Here is a 15,353-nt window from a genome sequence, read left to right on the forward strand (position 1 = left end):
GATCCCCTCGGCCTGTGTTTACCTCAGATCAGATCTCCTCAGCCTGTGTTTACCTCAGATCAGATCTCCTCAGCCTGTGTTTACCTCAGACCTCCTTTTCTGCATTTCTTCCAAAACCCCATTAATTTCCCCCAACGAGCTGTCAGTAAGACTTTGAGAGCTGGTGTAAATCCTAACCCTTGTGTCTGCCATCCTCTGGTAGTCTGGACATGACCTTGAAAGAGGACTTTGGTTGAAAATATTAAGACAATTCTCTTAACGAATTTACTTATCACGATGCATCCTTAAAACCACTCAGAAATAAAACACGACACTTAATTTTGTCAAAACTGTAATGTTTTAATCTTTCTGAACGAAAGATTTTCACAGTATCAAAAGTGAATAATAATAAAAAAAACGAAACAGAAAGGCCAACTTGTCTTAGGCCGACATTAACGGTATAGTGTACATCTACATTCCACACATTTCAGATCATGTCTTCTAGTTGAATATAAACTGGGATACAAAATTTCAGAAACAGATTTTCTGGAAGGAAAAAATCAAATAAAATATAAAATCACAGAAACTTGAGACATGTTTTTTTGATGACCAACTTGGAATCATCGAAGCACCACTTCTATTGGAAACATCACTTAAACTATTGATCATTTTCTGATCAGAAAAGGGAACTCAGAAGATACTGAGTGACAGCAGAGGTTCTTATTGAGATGTATGACCCCAGAAGAGTCAGAGAGCATTGTGAATTTTTGTACCATGGTTGAAATCCTCACCAAACCTCAGTGAGACCAGGTTATCATTGCGGACTTGTTTAAAATGCCCCAAAATCACTTTTATGTACAAAAAATGTTCAACTGGAAAAGAAAAAAAAAAATGTTAAAATGGACAAGTCGTCCTTCTTGTTTGTCTGTTTTCGTCCGTTGGATACCTAATGAATACAATCCTGTATGTGAAGATGTGAAGGAGTTGAGAGATCAAAACAGTATGAGGCAGCCATGGTGTAGCGTCCCAAATAGCACCCTATTCCCTATATAGTACACTACCCTATGGGCCATGGTCACAAGTAGTGCACTACCCTATGGGCCCTGGTCACAGGTAGTGCACTATATAGGGAATAGGGTGCCGTTTGAGAAGCAAAGACTGTTGAGAACAGCTCTGATTAGCAGTTACATCAACAACCAATGGGAGATATCAGCTCTGATTAGCAGTTACATCAACAACCGATGGGAGATATCAGCTCTGATTAGCAGTTACATCAACAACCAATGGGAGATATCAGCTCTGATTAGCAGTTACATCAACAACCAATGGGAGATATCAGCTCTGATTAGCAGTTACATCAACAACCAATGGGAGATATCAGCTCTGATTAGCAGTTATATCAACAACCAATGGGAGATATCAGCTCTGATTAGCAGTTACATCAACAACCAATGGGAGATATCAGCTCTGATTAGCAGTTACATCAACAACCAATGGGAGATATCAGCTCTGATTAGCAGTTACTTCAACAACCAATGGGAGATATCAGCTCTGATAGCAGTTACATCAACAACCAATGGGAGATATCAGCTCTGATTAGCAGTTACATCAACAACCAATGGGAGATATCAGCTCTGATTAGCAGTTACTTCAACAACCAATGGGAGATATCAGCTCTGATAGCAGTTACATCAACAACCAATGGGAGATGTAACTTTGAAGCATAAAGAGAAGTATGGAGCATGGCTCGATATCAGAACATGGGGAGGCTGACCACTGAAGATAACCATGACTTATATAGAATATACAGGGGAGAAATCAATCTGGTTTCATTTAACCACATCTTGTGAAGATGTGATTCCAAGTGTTAAACGCAGTAACCAGATAAATATTTTGTTTATTTATTTATTTAAAAAAAAAAGATCGAGTTTATATTAGTGTCGTTGATTACTTTCCAAACGTTCATTTTTGTTTAAACACAATTTCATACAAAAATAATAGCATTGTACAAGAGGGGTAATGAATCTATTGGTCTGTGTCATCCACTGTCGTTGACTCCTACAGTTTGAGGAACATTGATATTGAACATTGATAAACTACACCATAATGACTTACTCAATGGGACTCTATGGTTGCACCCTATTCCCTATATAGTGCACTACTTTTCACTATAGCCCTTCCGGGGTCCTGGTCTAAAGGAGTGCACTACATAGCGAATAGGGCACAATCTTGAACTCAGACTTGATGTTGAAGCTACAAACCATTAAATGAATGAACAGTGTTGGTTCAGCCTGTGTTGTCATAATGAGGGGTCACGTTGGCACAATCAGAGCAGTACGATTCGGGGTCATGAGAGCACAATACCAGGATAGATAACCAACCCACACATGGTGTCTATGACAGTATAGATAACCAACCCACACGTGGTGTCTATGACAGTATAGATAACCAACCCACACATGGTGTCTATGACAGTATAGATAACCAACCCACACATGGTGTCTATGACAGTATAGATAACCAACCTACACATGGTGTCTATGACAGTATAGATAACCAACCCACACGTGGTGTCTATGACAGTATAGATAACCAACCTACACATGGTGTCTATGACAGTATAGATAACCAACCCACACGTGGTGTCTATGACAGTATAGATAACCAACCCACACCTGGTGTCTATGACAGTATAGATAACCAACCCACACATGGTGTCTATGACAGTATAGATAACCAACCCACACATGGTGTCCATGACAGTATAGATAACCAACCCACACATGGTGTCCATGACAGGGGGTGTCCACACATGGGGGTGTCTATGACAGTATAGATAACCTACCCACCTATGACAGTATAGATAGCCAACCCACACATGGTGTCCATGACAGTATAGATAACCAACCCACACATGGTGTCCATGACAGGGGGTGTCCACACATGGGGGGGGATCCACACATGGGGGTGTCCATGCCAGTATAGATAACCAACCCACACATGGTGTCCATGACAGGGGGTATCCACACATGGGGGTGTCCATGACAGTATAGATAACCAACCCACAAATGGTGTCCATGACAGGGGGTGTCCACACATGGTGTCCATGACAGGGGGTATCCACACATGGGGGTGTCTATGACAGTATAATGTGCGTTAACATGACATCCTCCAAACCATAAGACCTATTCTGATCTTAAAATCAACGTAAGATCAACATTGAATTTAAAATCAACGTGAAATCAACGTAAAATCAACGTAAAATCCTTTAGAGATAATTGATTATCTAAAAGAGTGCCAATAAACAGAGCGCTGTGTGTTGAGGGAGAGATGGGGGAGATTACCCTAAACTAAAGACAGTAAAAGTTCATTGTGGGTCGTGGGTCAGTACCTTTAGAGAACAGAAGCACCAAATAGAACCAACCAATAACAATCCAAGAAGGTTTCTACAATGTTAAAATGTCCCACAATTACAATAAAAATACATTTTTATTGTAAAAAGGTAACTGTTTTCCATACTACATAGTTAAGTACACAGTAGATCTGATCTGACAGACGGAGAACCAACACCCGTCTGTGTCTCAACCTGGATCTCTCAACTCCCTCGTTGTGAAACAGCAGAATCGAGTCCTCAGTCGGGCCCGTGTGTGTGAATGATCCCTGGCTGTCAGCCAATAGCATCGCAGTCCTGACCAATGGAAAATGGTGTTGCACCAGGGTTCCTTGGCTTGGTGAGGAAGAAGAGGAAGAGTGGGAATGAGAGAAGGCCTCAGGCCGTCGGGGTTGTATGGACATAGTCACGTTGGGGGGAGGGGTTCTGCATTCTAGAACCCGTCAGTTACTGGGCTGCGTTGGAAGGAACCTATTTGAGGGTAAAGTTGGACCAGTTTACTGCAACCTTCTGGCGGGTCTGTTTAGCAGAGTCAAGGCAAAACCTACAGAGAGACGAGAGAAATATCACAACATGGTTCTATTACCAGGAGGCTGGTGGCGCCCCCAAAAAAGTCCAGTTTCCCCAGACAAAGACTAAGTCTAGAATCACTTTTAATGGAGAATGTCTGTTTGGTAAAGCGGCCCTAAATGTTTCGGATTGTCACCGGGGCCGAGCGTTACCTTTTGAAGTATTCCACCTCACGATCAATCTCATCCATTTCTTTTGGGTCCACGTCTTTAGGGAGAAACACATCGTCTGGGGAAGAAAGAAACAGGACAGAAACATCACAACCAACGAACGGTCACGCTGTCTGATCGCTTTATCATTCACACTGACGTCTCCCTTCCTACATGTACAAGAGACAGTCAACTAGAGGGTTATCTAAACTAACGTACATGTCTCCTCTCCTACAACATGTATAACACAAGAGACAGTCAACTAGAGGGTTATCTAAACTAACGTACCGATGTTGCGGCTGGTTTTCTCTCCCTTGTTCTTGTTCTTCTTATTCTTCCCCTTGGGTTGCTGCTGCTGCTGGGCTTGGTTGTGATTGGTTGAGGTGACAGAGTGACCTTTGGCCTCTTGCTCCTCCCCCTTCCCTCTTTGGGTGCTGGGAGCACCGGAGCTACTCGCTGTCCCGTTGGTGGCCTGCTGCCGGGTGGGTCTGGTCTCCTCCGCCCTCCTTGCCCCGGTTCTCTGGCTCTCAGCTGAGTGCGGTGGTGGTTTGGAACCAGAACCAGCCTTAGAACCCACAGCATCAGAACTGCTGAAACCAGTTTTCTGCGACTCCACAGCTGCTTTGGATCCGGGTCTGATCTGGTTCTGTTCTGGAGGCAGCTGGTCCTGACGTTGCTGCTTCTTGCCCTTCTTCAGCTTGCCAGCCCCAGGAGTAGGAGTTGTAATGTTCTTGGGCTCCGCTGGGGTCTCCTCTTTAGGCTTAGCTACCTTAATAGAGGCCTGGGTCTGGATCGAAGCAGGGGCCTGGTGTTTATTCTCAGGCCTAGCAGAGGGGCACCTCTCTGGGGAGCGCACCCGGATCAGCTTGGAGAGGCTGGGGGTGGCGTGGAGCCTGTGAACATCCTTCCCCCCAGTACCAACCCCTGGTCCCCCTACCCCAGGTACAGTAGTACTAGCAGGGGTTGAGATGGGGCCGATGGGGGAGTTGTCCCGGGGATGGGCCTCCTCCCAGCCGCTGACCAGGTCCAGATGGCTCTTGAAGGTACCCAGGGAGAGAGGGGCCAGGTCGAGGTCTATCTGCTGCAGGTCAGAGCAGGAGGAGCCGTTGAGGTGGGAGAGAAGATGGTTGCCCTCCAGAGTAGCAGCCTTCTTCGGGAAGTCATTCACATCTAGGTTGAGGTCGTACATGGAGAACGACGCACGGATAGAGTCCTGCAAGGTCGAAGGTCAACGTTGTTATTTTAGAAAAGAGAAGAAAAGCAGCAATAAGTTTACTGAACCAACATTTAAAACTGCTAAACTGTCAGTTTAATAAACCAACATTTAAAACTGCTAAACTGTCAGTTTAATAAACCAACATTTAAAACAGCTAAACTGCCAGTTTAATAAACCAACATTTAAAACAGCTCAACTCCCTTAAATCAGGGTTTCAACTGTTTATCAGATTGCCCATAATAGACTCACTGAAACACTGATATTAACAGATTGAGGACTGGTTTCCTGGACACAGATTACGCCTAGCCTGTTTTAGACGGAGACGCTCCATTGAGCTTGATGTTTTTGGTCCAGGACTATGCTTGACTTGTGTCTGAGAAACCGCCCCCTAAAAGACTCCAACCCCAGATAACATTGGACGGGTCGCAATCAACTGGTCGACCTTGAGTTCCTATTCCCCCCCCTTCGTTTAGCGCTGTTGGCGGTAGGTGCACTTGATTCAACAGCCCTAGTGGCCCGGGGAAGACACAGCGTTCCCCTGCACAGTTTCCTCGAGCCATAGACCGACACAAGAATCCCGGGGCGCACTGCAAAGTTGATAACCTTAAATGATGCCAGAGGCAGAAATAATGCAGTAGGACTTGAGGTTACACCATCAGCTGGAGCAGCGTCCCCTTTTCTCAGCGGAGGGACGGCGTCCCCTTTCCTCAGCGGAGGGACGGCGTCCCCTTCCCTCAGCGCAGGGACGGCGTCCCCTTCCCTCAGCGCAGGGACGGCGTCCCCTTCCCTCAGCGGAGGGACGGCGTCCCCTTCCCTCAGCGGAGGGACGGCGTCCCCTTCCCTCAGAGGAGGGACGGCGTCCCCTTCCCTCAGAGGAGGGACGGCGTCCCCTTCCCTCAGAAGAGGGACGGCGTCCCCTTTCCTCAGAGGAGGGACGGCGTCCCCTTTCCTCAGTGGAGGGACGGCGTCCCCTTTCCTCAGTGGAGGGACGGCGTCCCCTTTCCTCAGTGGAGGGACGGCGTCCCCTTTCCTCAGTGGAGGGACGGCGTCCCCTTTCCTCAGTGGAGGGACGGCGTCCCCTTTCCTCAGTGGAGGGACGGCGTCCCCTTTCCTCAGTGGAGGGACGGCGTCCCCTTTCCTCAGTGGAGGGACGGCGTCCCCTTTCCTCAGTGGAGGGACGGCGTCAGGTGAGAGGCAGCCTCACCACTGAGTATCAGTCGCAGCCCGTCAGTCCAGTAACTCAGCTGGGCCTCACAAGTAATACAACTAATTATCTATTACCACTGTGATCATATACCAATTAAAAATATATATCATTTCTAAATGGTCTGAGAAGAGCAACATTGGCAGGGCAATTCATGCATAGCCAATATGCAGTGATAATGTACTGGGCCTATAGCCTACTGAGCATAGCCAATATGCAGTGATAATGTACTGGGACTATAGCCTACTGAGCATAGCCAATATGCAGTGATAATGTACTGGGCCTATAGCCTACTGAGCATAGCCAATATGCAGTGATAATGTACTGGGCCTATAGCCTACAGAGCATAGCCAATATGCAGGGATAATGTACTGGGCCTATAGCCTACTGAGCATAGCCAATATGCAGGGATAATGTACTGAGCATAGCCAATATGCAGTGATAATGTACTGGGCCTATAGCCTACTGAGCATAGCCAATATGCAGTGATAATGTACTGGGCCTATAGCCTACTGAGCATAGCCAATATGCAGTGATAATGTACTGGGCATATAGCCTACTGAGCATAGCCAATATGCAGGGATAATGTACTGAGCATAGCCAATATGCAGTGATAATGTACTGGGCCTATAGCCTACTGAGCATAGCCAATATGCAGTGATAATGTACCGGGCCTATAGCCTACTGAGCATAGCCAATATGCAGTGATAATGTACTGGGCCTATAGCCTACTGAGCATAGCCAATATGCAGTGATAATGTATTGCGCCTATAGCCTACTGAGCATAGCCAATATGCAGTGATAATGTACTGGGCCTATAGCCAATATGCAGTGATAATGTACTGGGCCTATAGCCTACTGAGTATAGCCAATATGCAGTGATAATGTATTGAGCCTATAGACTACTGAGCATAGCCAATATGCAGTGATAATGACACTGGGCCTATAGCCTACTGAGCATAGCCAATATGCAGTGATAATGTACTGGGCCTATAGCCTACTGAGCATAGCCAATATGCAGTGATAATGTACTGGGCCTATAGCCTACTGAGCATAGCCAATATGCAGTGATAATGTATTGAGCCTATAGCCTACTGAGCATAGCCAATATGCAGTGATAATGTACTGGGCCTATAGCCAATATGCAGTGATAATGTACTGGGCCTATAGCCTACTGAGTATAGCCAATATGCAGTGATAATGTATTGAGCCTATAGCCTACTGAGCATAGCCAATATGCAGTGATAATGTACTGGGCCTATAGCCTACTGAGCATAGCCAATATGCAGTGATAATGTACTGGGCCTATAGCCTACTGAGCAGAGCCAATATGCAGTGATAATGTACTGGGCCTATAGCCTACTGAGCAGAGCCAATATGCAGTGATAATGTACTGGGCCTATAGCCTACTGAGCATAGCCAATATGCAGTGATAATGTACTGGGCCTATAGCCTACTGAGCATAGCCAATATGCAGTGATAATGTACTGGGCCTATAGCCTACTGAGCATAGCCAATATGCAGTGATAATGTACTGGGTCTATAGCCTACTGAGCATAGCCTATATGCAGTGATAATGTATTGAGCCTATAGCCTACTGAGCATAGCCAATATGCAGGGATAATGTACTGGGCCTATAGCCTACTGAGCATAGCCAATATGCAGGGATAATGTATTGAGCCTATATCCTACTGAGCATAGCCAATATGCAGTGATAATGTACTGGGTCTATAGCCTACTGAGCATAGCCAATATGCAGGGATAATGTATTGAGCCTATAGCCTACTGAGCATAGCCAATATGCAGGGATAATGTATTGAGCCTATAGCCTACTGAGCATAGCCAATATGCAATGATAATGTACTGAGCCTATAGCCTACTGAGCATAGCCAATATGCAGGGATAATGTATTGAGCCTATATCCTACTGAGTATAGCCAATATGCAGGGATAATGTACTGGGCCTATAGCCTACTGAGCATAGCCAATATGCAGGGATAATGTATTGAGCCTATAGCCTACTGAGCATAGCCAATATGCAGGGATAATGTATTGAGCCTATAGCCTACTGAGCATAGCCAATATGCAGTGATAATGTACTGGGCCTATAGCCTACTGAGCATAGCCAATATGCAGTGATAATGTACTGGGACTATAGCCTACTGAGCATAGCCAATATGCAGTGATAATGTACTGGGCCTATAGCCTACTGAGCATAGCCAATATGCAGTGATAATGTACTGGGCCTATAGCCTACTGAGCATAGCCAATATGCAGTGATAATGTACTGGGCCTATAGCCTACTGAGCATAGCCAATATGCAGGGATAATGTACTGAGCATAGCCAATATGCAGTGATAATGTACTGGGCCTATAGCCTACTGAGCATAGCCAATATGCAGTGATAATGTACTGGGCCTATAGCCTACTGAGCATAGCCAATATGCAGTGATAATGTACTGGGCATATAGCCTACTGAGCATAGCCAATATGCAGGGATAATGTACTGAGCATAGCCAATATGCAGTGATAATGTACTGGGCCTATAGCCTACTGAGCATAGCCAATATGCAGTGATAATGTACCGGGCCTATAGCCTACTGAGCATAGCCAATATGCAGTGATAATGTACTGGGCCTATAGCCTACTGAGCATAGCCAATATGCAGTGATAATGTATTGCGCCTATAGCCTACTGAGCATAGCCAATATGCAGTGATAATGTACTGGGCCTATAGCCAATATGCAGTGATAATGTACTGGGCCTATAGCCTACTGAGTATAGCCAATATGCAGTGATAATGTATTGAGCCTATAGACTACTGAGCATAGCCAATATGCAGTGATAATGACACTGGGCCTATAGCCTACTGAGCATAGCCAATATGCAGTGATAATGTACTGGGCCTATAGCCTACTGAGCATAGCCAATATGCAGTGATAATGTACTGGGCCTATAGCCTACTGAGCATAGCCAATATGCAGTGATAATGTATTGAGCCTATAGCCTACTGAGCATAGCCAATATGCAGTGATAATGTACTGGGCCTATAGCCAATATGCAGTGATAATGTACTGGGCCTATAGCCTACTGAGTATAGCCAATATGCAGTGATAATGTACTGGGCCTATAGCCTACTGAGCATAGCCAATATGCAGTGATAATGTACTGGGCCTATAGCCTACTGAGCAGAGCCAATATGCAGTGATAATGTACTGGGCCTATAGCCTACTGAGCAGAGCCAATATGCAGTGATAATGTACTGGGCCTATAGCCTACTGAGCATAGCCAATATGCAGCGATAATGTATTGGGTCTATAGCCTACTGAGCATAGCCAATATGCAGTGATAATGTACTGGGTCTATAGCCTACTGAGCATAGCCTATATGCAGTGATAATGTATTGAGCCTATAGCCTACTGAGCATAGCCAATATGCAGGGATAATGTACTGGGCCTATAGCCTACTGAGCATAGCCAATATGCAGGGATAATGTATTGAGCCTATATCCTACTGAGTATAGCCAATATGCAGGGATAATGTACTGGGCCTATAGCCTACTGAGCATAGCCAATATGCAGGGATAATGTATTGAGCCTATTGCCTACTGAGCATAGCCAATATGCAGGGATAATGTATTGAGCCTATAGCCTACTGAGCATAGCCAATATGCAGGGATAATGTATTGAGCATAGCCAATATGCAGTGATAATGTATTGAGCCTATTGCCTACTGAGCATAGCCAATATGCAGGGATAATGTATTGAGCCTATAGCCTACTGAGCATAGCCAATATGCAGGGATAATGTATTGAGCCTATAGCCTACTGAGCAGAGCCAATATGCAGGGATAATGTATTGAGCCTACTGAGCATAGCCAATATGCAGTGATAATGTATTGAGCCTATAGCCTACTGAGCATAGCCAATATGCAGGGATAATGTATTGAGCCTACTGCACAAAACTCACTACAGAACTGTTTTTAAATAGGTTAATGTTGCATAGGTTTACGTTGATTTAAAAAACAATCTGAGCAGTAGATCTAGGTAGTATGCACATGTAGATATGGTTAAAACAATCTGAACAGTAGATCTAGGTAGTATGCACATGTAGATATGGTTAAAGCAATCTGAGCAGTAGATCTAGGTAGTATGCACATGTAGATATGGTTAAAGCAATCTGAGCAGTAGATCTAGGTAGTATGCACATGTAGATATGGTTAAAACAATCTGAACAGTAGATCTAGGTAGTATGCACATGTAGATATGGTTAAAGTGACTGCATATATGATGAACAGAGACTAGCAGCAGTGTAGGTTTACGTTGATTTAAAAAACAATCTGAGCAGTAGATCTTGCATTTTTACTCAGACTGTGATCTTAAATCACTGGTGGCCACTGCAGAAGACAATGTGCAAATGATAATATGTAAGATAAAAAACATTTTACCATCAATAGATAGACAAACAATACAATAGGCCCTGCCATAGACTAGTGTCCTGTCCAGGGAGTGTCTAGCTGACTCAATACAATAGGATCTGTCTCCATACAGATACAGGAGACAGACTAGTGTCCTGTCCAGGGGGTGTCCTGTACATCAGAAACAGGAGACAGACTAGTGTCCTGTCCAGGGGGTGTCCTGTACATCAGATACAGGAGACAGACTAGTGTCCTGTCCAGGGGGTGTCCTGTACATCAGATACAGGAGACAGACTAGTGTCCTGTCCAGGGGGTGTCCTGGTACATTAGAAACAGGAGATGGACTAGTCTTGGGTAAATTAATACATTTTCTCATAAGTTCAATACATGTATCAAATCAAAGTTTATTTGTCACACGCACCGAATACAACAGTGAAATGCTGACTTACAGGCTCTAACCAACAGTGCAAAAAAGGTATTAGGTGAACAATAGGTAAGTGAAGAAATCAAACAACAGGAAAAAGAGAGGCTATATACAGTAGAGAGGTTATATACAGTAGAGAGGTTATATACAGTAGAGAGGCTATATAGAGTAGAGAGGTTATATACAGTAGAGAGGTTATATACAGTAGAGAGGCTATATAGAGTAGAGAGGTTATATACAGTAGAGAGGCTATATACAGTAGAGAGGCTATATACAGTAGAGAGGCTATATACAGTAGAGGTTATATACAGTAGAGAGGTTATATACAGTAGAGAGGCTATATACAGTAGAGAGGTTATATACAGTAGGGTGGCTATATAGAGTAGAGAGGCTATATACAGTAGAGAGGCTATATAGAGTAGAGAGGCTATATACAGTAGAGAGGTTATATACAGTAGAGAGGCTATATACAGTAGAGAGGCTATATACAGTAGGGTGGCTATATAGAGTAGAGAGGTTATATACAGTAGAGAGGTTATATACAGTAGAGAGGTTATATACAGTAGAGAGGTTATATACAGTAGGGTGGCTATATAGAGTAGAGAGGCTATATAGAGTAGAGGCTATATAGAGTAGAGGCTATATAGAGTAGGGTGGCTATATAGAGTAGAGAGGCTATACACAGTAGAGAGGCTATATACAGTAGAGAGGCTATATACAGTATAGGCTATATACAGTAGAGAGGCTATATACAGTAGAGAGGCTATATACAGTATAGGCTATATACAGTAGAGAGGCTATATACAGTAGAGAGGCTATATACAGTAGAGAGGCTATATACAGTAGAGAGGTTATATACAGTAGAGAGGTTATATACAGTAGAGAGGTTATATACAGTAGGGTGGCTATACAGAGTAGAGAGGCTATACACAGTAGAGAGGCTATATACAGTATAGGCTATATACAGTATAGGCTATATACAGTAGAGAGGCTATATACAGTAGAGAGGCTATATACAGTAGAGAGGTTATATACAGTAGAGAGGCTATATACAGTAGAGAGGCTATATACAGTAGAGAGGCTATATACAGTAGAGAGGCTATATACAGTAGAGAGGCTATATACAGTAGAGAGGCTATATACAGTAGAGAGGCTATACAGTAGAGAGGCTATATACAGTAGAGAGGCTATATACAGTAGAGAGCTATATACAGTAGAGGCTATATACAGTAGAGAGGCTATATACAGTAGAGAGGCTATATACAGTAGAGGCTATATACAGTAGAGAGGCTATATACAGTAGAGGCTATATACAGTAGAGAGGCTATATACAGTAGAGAGGCTATATACACTAGAGAGGCTATATACACTAGAGAGGCTATATACACTAGAGAGGTTATATACAGTAGGGTGGCTATATAGAGTAGAGAGGCTATACACAGTAGAGAGGCTATATACAGTAGAGAGGCTATATACAGTATAGGCTATATACAGTAGAGAGGCTATATACAGTAGAGAGGCTATATACAGTAGAGAGGTTATATACAGTAGAGAGGCTATATGCAGTAGAGAGGCTATATACAGTAGAGAGGCTATATACAGTAGAGAGGCTATATACAGTCGAGAGGCTATATACAGTAGAGAGGCTATATACAGTAGAGAGCTATATACAGTAGAGGCTATATACAGTAGAGAGGTTATATACAGTAGAGAGGCTATATACAGTAGAGAGGCTATATACAGTAGAGGGGCTATATACAGTAGAGGGGCTATATACAGTAGAGGCTATATACAGTAGAGGCTATATACAGTAGAGAGGCTATATACACTAGAGAGGCTATATACACTAGAGAGGCTATATACACTAGAGAGGCTATATAGAGTAGAGAGGCTATATACAGTAGAGAGGCTATATACAGTAGAGAGGCTATATAGAGTAGAGAGGCTATATACAGTAGAGAGGCTATATACAGTAGAGAGGCTATATACAGTAGAGAGGCTATATAGAGTAGAGAGGCTATATACAGTAGAGAGGCTATACACAGTAGAGAGGCTCTATACAGTAGAGAGGCTATACAAAGTAGACAGGCTATATACAGTAGAGAGGCTATAAACAGTAGAGAGGATATATACAGTAGAGAGGCTATATAGAGTAGAGGCTATATACAGTAGAGAGACTATATACAGTAGAGAGGCTATATACAGTAGAGAGGCTATATACAGTATTTCACAGTGCCCTATTTCACAGTGCCCTACGCCCATTTCACAGAGCCCTACGCCCATTTCACAGTGCCCTACGCCCATTTCACAGTGCCCTATTTCACAGTGCCCTACGCCCATTTCACAGTGCCCTACGCCCATTTCACAGTGCCCTACGCCCATTTCACAGTGCCCTACGCCCATTTCACAGTGCCCTATTTCACAGTGCCCTACGCCCATTTCACAGTGCCCTACGCCCATTTCACAGTGCCCTACGCCCATTTCAGTGCCCTATTTCACAGCGCCTTATGCCTATTTCACAGTGCCCTACGCCCATTTCACAGTGCCCTACGCCCATTTCATAGTGCCCTATTTCACAGTGCCCTACGCCCATTTCACAGTGCCCTATTTCACAGTGCCCTATGCCTATTTCACAGCGCCCTATTTCACAGTGCCCTATTTCACAGTGCCCTACGCCCATTTCACGGTGCCCTATTTCACAGTGCCCTACGCCCATTTCACAGTGCCCTACGCCCATTTCACAGCGCCCTACGCCCATTTCACAGTGCCCTATTTCACAGTGCCCTACGCCCATTTCACAGTGCCCTACGCCCATTTCACAGTGCCCTATTTCACAGTGCCCTATTTCACAGTGCCCTACTCCTATTTCACAGCGCCCTACGCCTATTTCACAGTGCCCTACATCACAGTGCCCTATTTCACCGCGCCCTACATATGGACAGTGATCATGCGACTCCCAAATGGCACCCTATTTCCTATATAGTGCACTACCATGGGCCCTGTTCAACAGTATTGCATAATTTAGGGAATAGGGTGCCTACCCTTAGGGACGCAGATATCCTTACCTTGATGGTGTTCTTGATCTCCTCTAGCCGAGAAGTCAGGAAGGAGTTGACCCTTTCTAGTTCCAGTTGGGGCCACTCCAGCAGCCGACTAGCCTCCGGGCCCTCACCGTACTCCACATCCTCCTCCTCCTCCTCCAGGCTGAGGTGGTCTGGGTCCTCACTGGGCTCTGGAGGGGTGGAGGGGGGGTCGCTACCAGCTCCCTCACCATCACCACTACCCGCCTGGGTCTGCTTCTCCTGATGTGGGGAGAGACAGACGGTAAGACGGACATGGTCAGACACACAGACATACAGTTCGACAGTCAGACAGACGGTTAGACAGTCAGACAGGCGGTTAGACAGTCAGACAGACGGTTAGACAGTCAGACAGGCGATTAGACAGTCAGACAGACGGTCAGACAGACATACGGTTAGACGGTCAGACAGACAGACAGACAGATGGTCAGACAGACAGATGGTTAGACGGTCAGACAGACGGTCAGACAGACATATGGTTAGACAGACAGAAAGACGGTTAGACAGACAGACAGATTGTTAGACAGTCAGACAGACGGTTAGACAGTCAGACAGACGGTTAGACAGACAGATGGTTAGACAGTCAGACAGACGGTCAGACAGACAGATGGTTAGACAGTCAGACAGATGAGTACTGAGACAGACAGACGGTCAGACAGACAGACAGATGGTCAGACAGACAGACAGACGGTCAGACAGACAGACGGTCAGACAGACAGATGGTTAGACAGACGGTCAGACAGACAGATGGTTAGACAGTCAGACAGACAGATGGTTAGACAGACGGTCAGACAGACAGACGGTTAGACAGTCAGACATACAGACAGACAGTCAGACAGACGGTTAGACAGTCAGACAGACGGTCAGACAGACAGATGGTTAGACAGTCAGACAGACGGTCAGACAGACAGATGGTTAGACAGTC

General features: G+C 44.8%; 1 protein-coding gene across 4 annotated transcripts in view; it reads right to left on the reverse strand.

The window, feature by feature from the left end:
- Positions 1–318: 318 nt before the first annotated feature.
- The window catches only part of LOC112216584 (protein FAM193B), a 51,266-nt gene continuing 36,231 nt past the window's right edge, over positions 319–15,353 (reverse strand). For 3 of the 4 annotated variants that reach the window (XM_042326157.1, XM_042326156.1, XM_042326159.1), the window contains 4 exons: positions 14,414–14,650; positions 4,378–5,302; positions 4,093–4,168; positions 319–3,914 (listed from right to left, as the gene is read on the reverse strand). In XM_042326157.1, coding sequence (XP_042182091.1) covers positions 3,842–3,914; positions 4,093–4,168; positions 4,378–5,302; positions 14,414–14,650 — 1,311 coding nt within the window. In that variant the 3' untranslated portion in view covers positions 319–3,841. The remainder of the gene's footprint in view (positions 3,915–4,092; positions 4,169–4,377; positions 5,303–14,413; positions 14,651–15,353) is intronic. The other variant, XR_006083957.1, reaches the window with a different exon arrangement.

The sequence above is a fragment of the Oncorhynchus tshawytscha genome, linkage group LG08 (genome assembly GCF_018296145.1).
Source record: "Oncorhynchus tshawytscha isolate Ot180627B linkage group LG08, Otsh_v2.0, whole genome shotgun sequence".
Classification (NCBI taxonomy): Eukaryota; Metazoa; Chordata; class Actinopteri; order Salmoniformes; family Salmonidae; genus Oncorhynchus; species Oncorhynchus tshawytscha.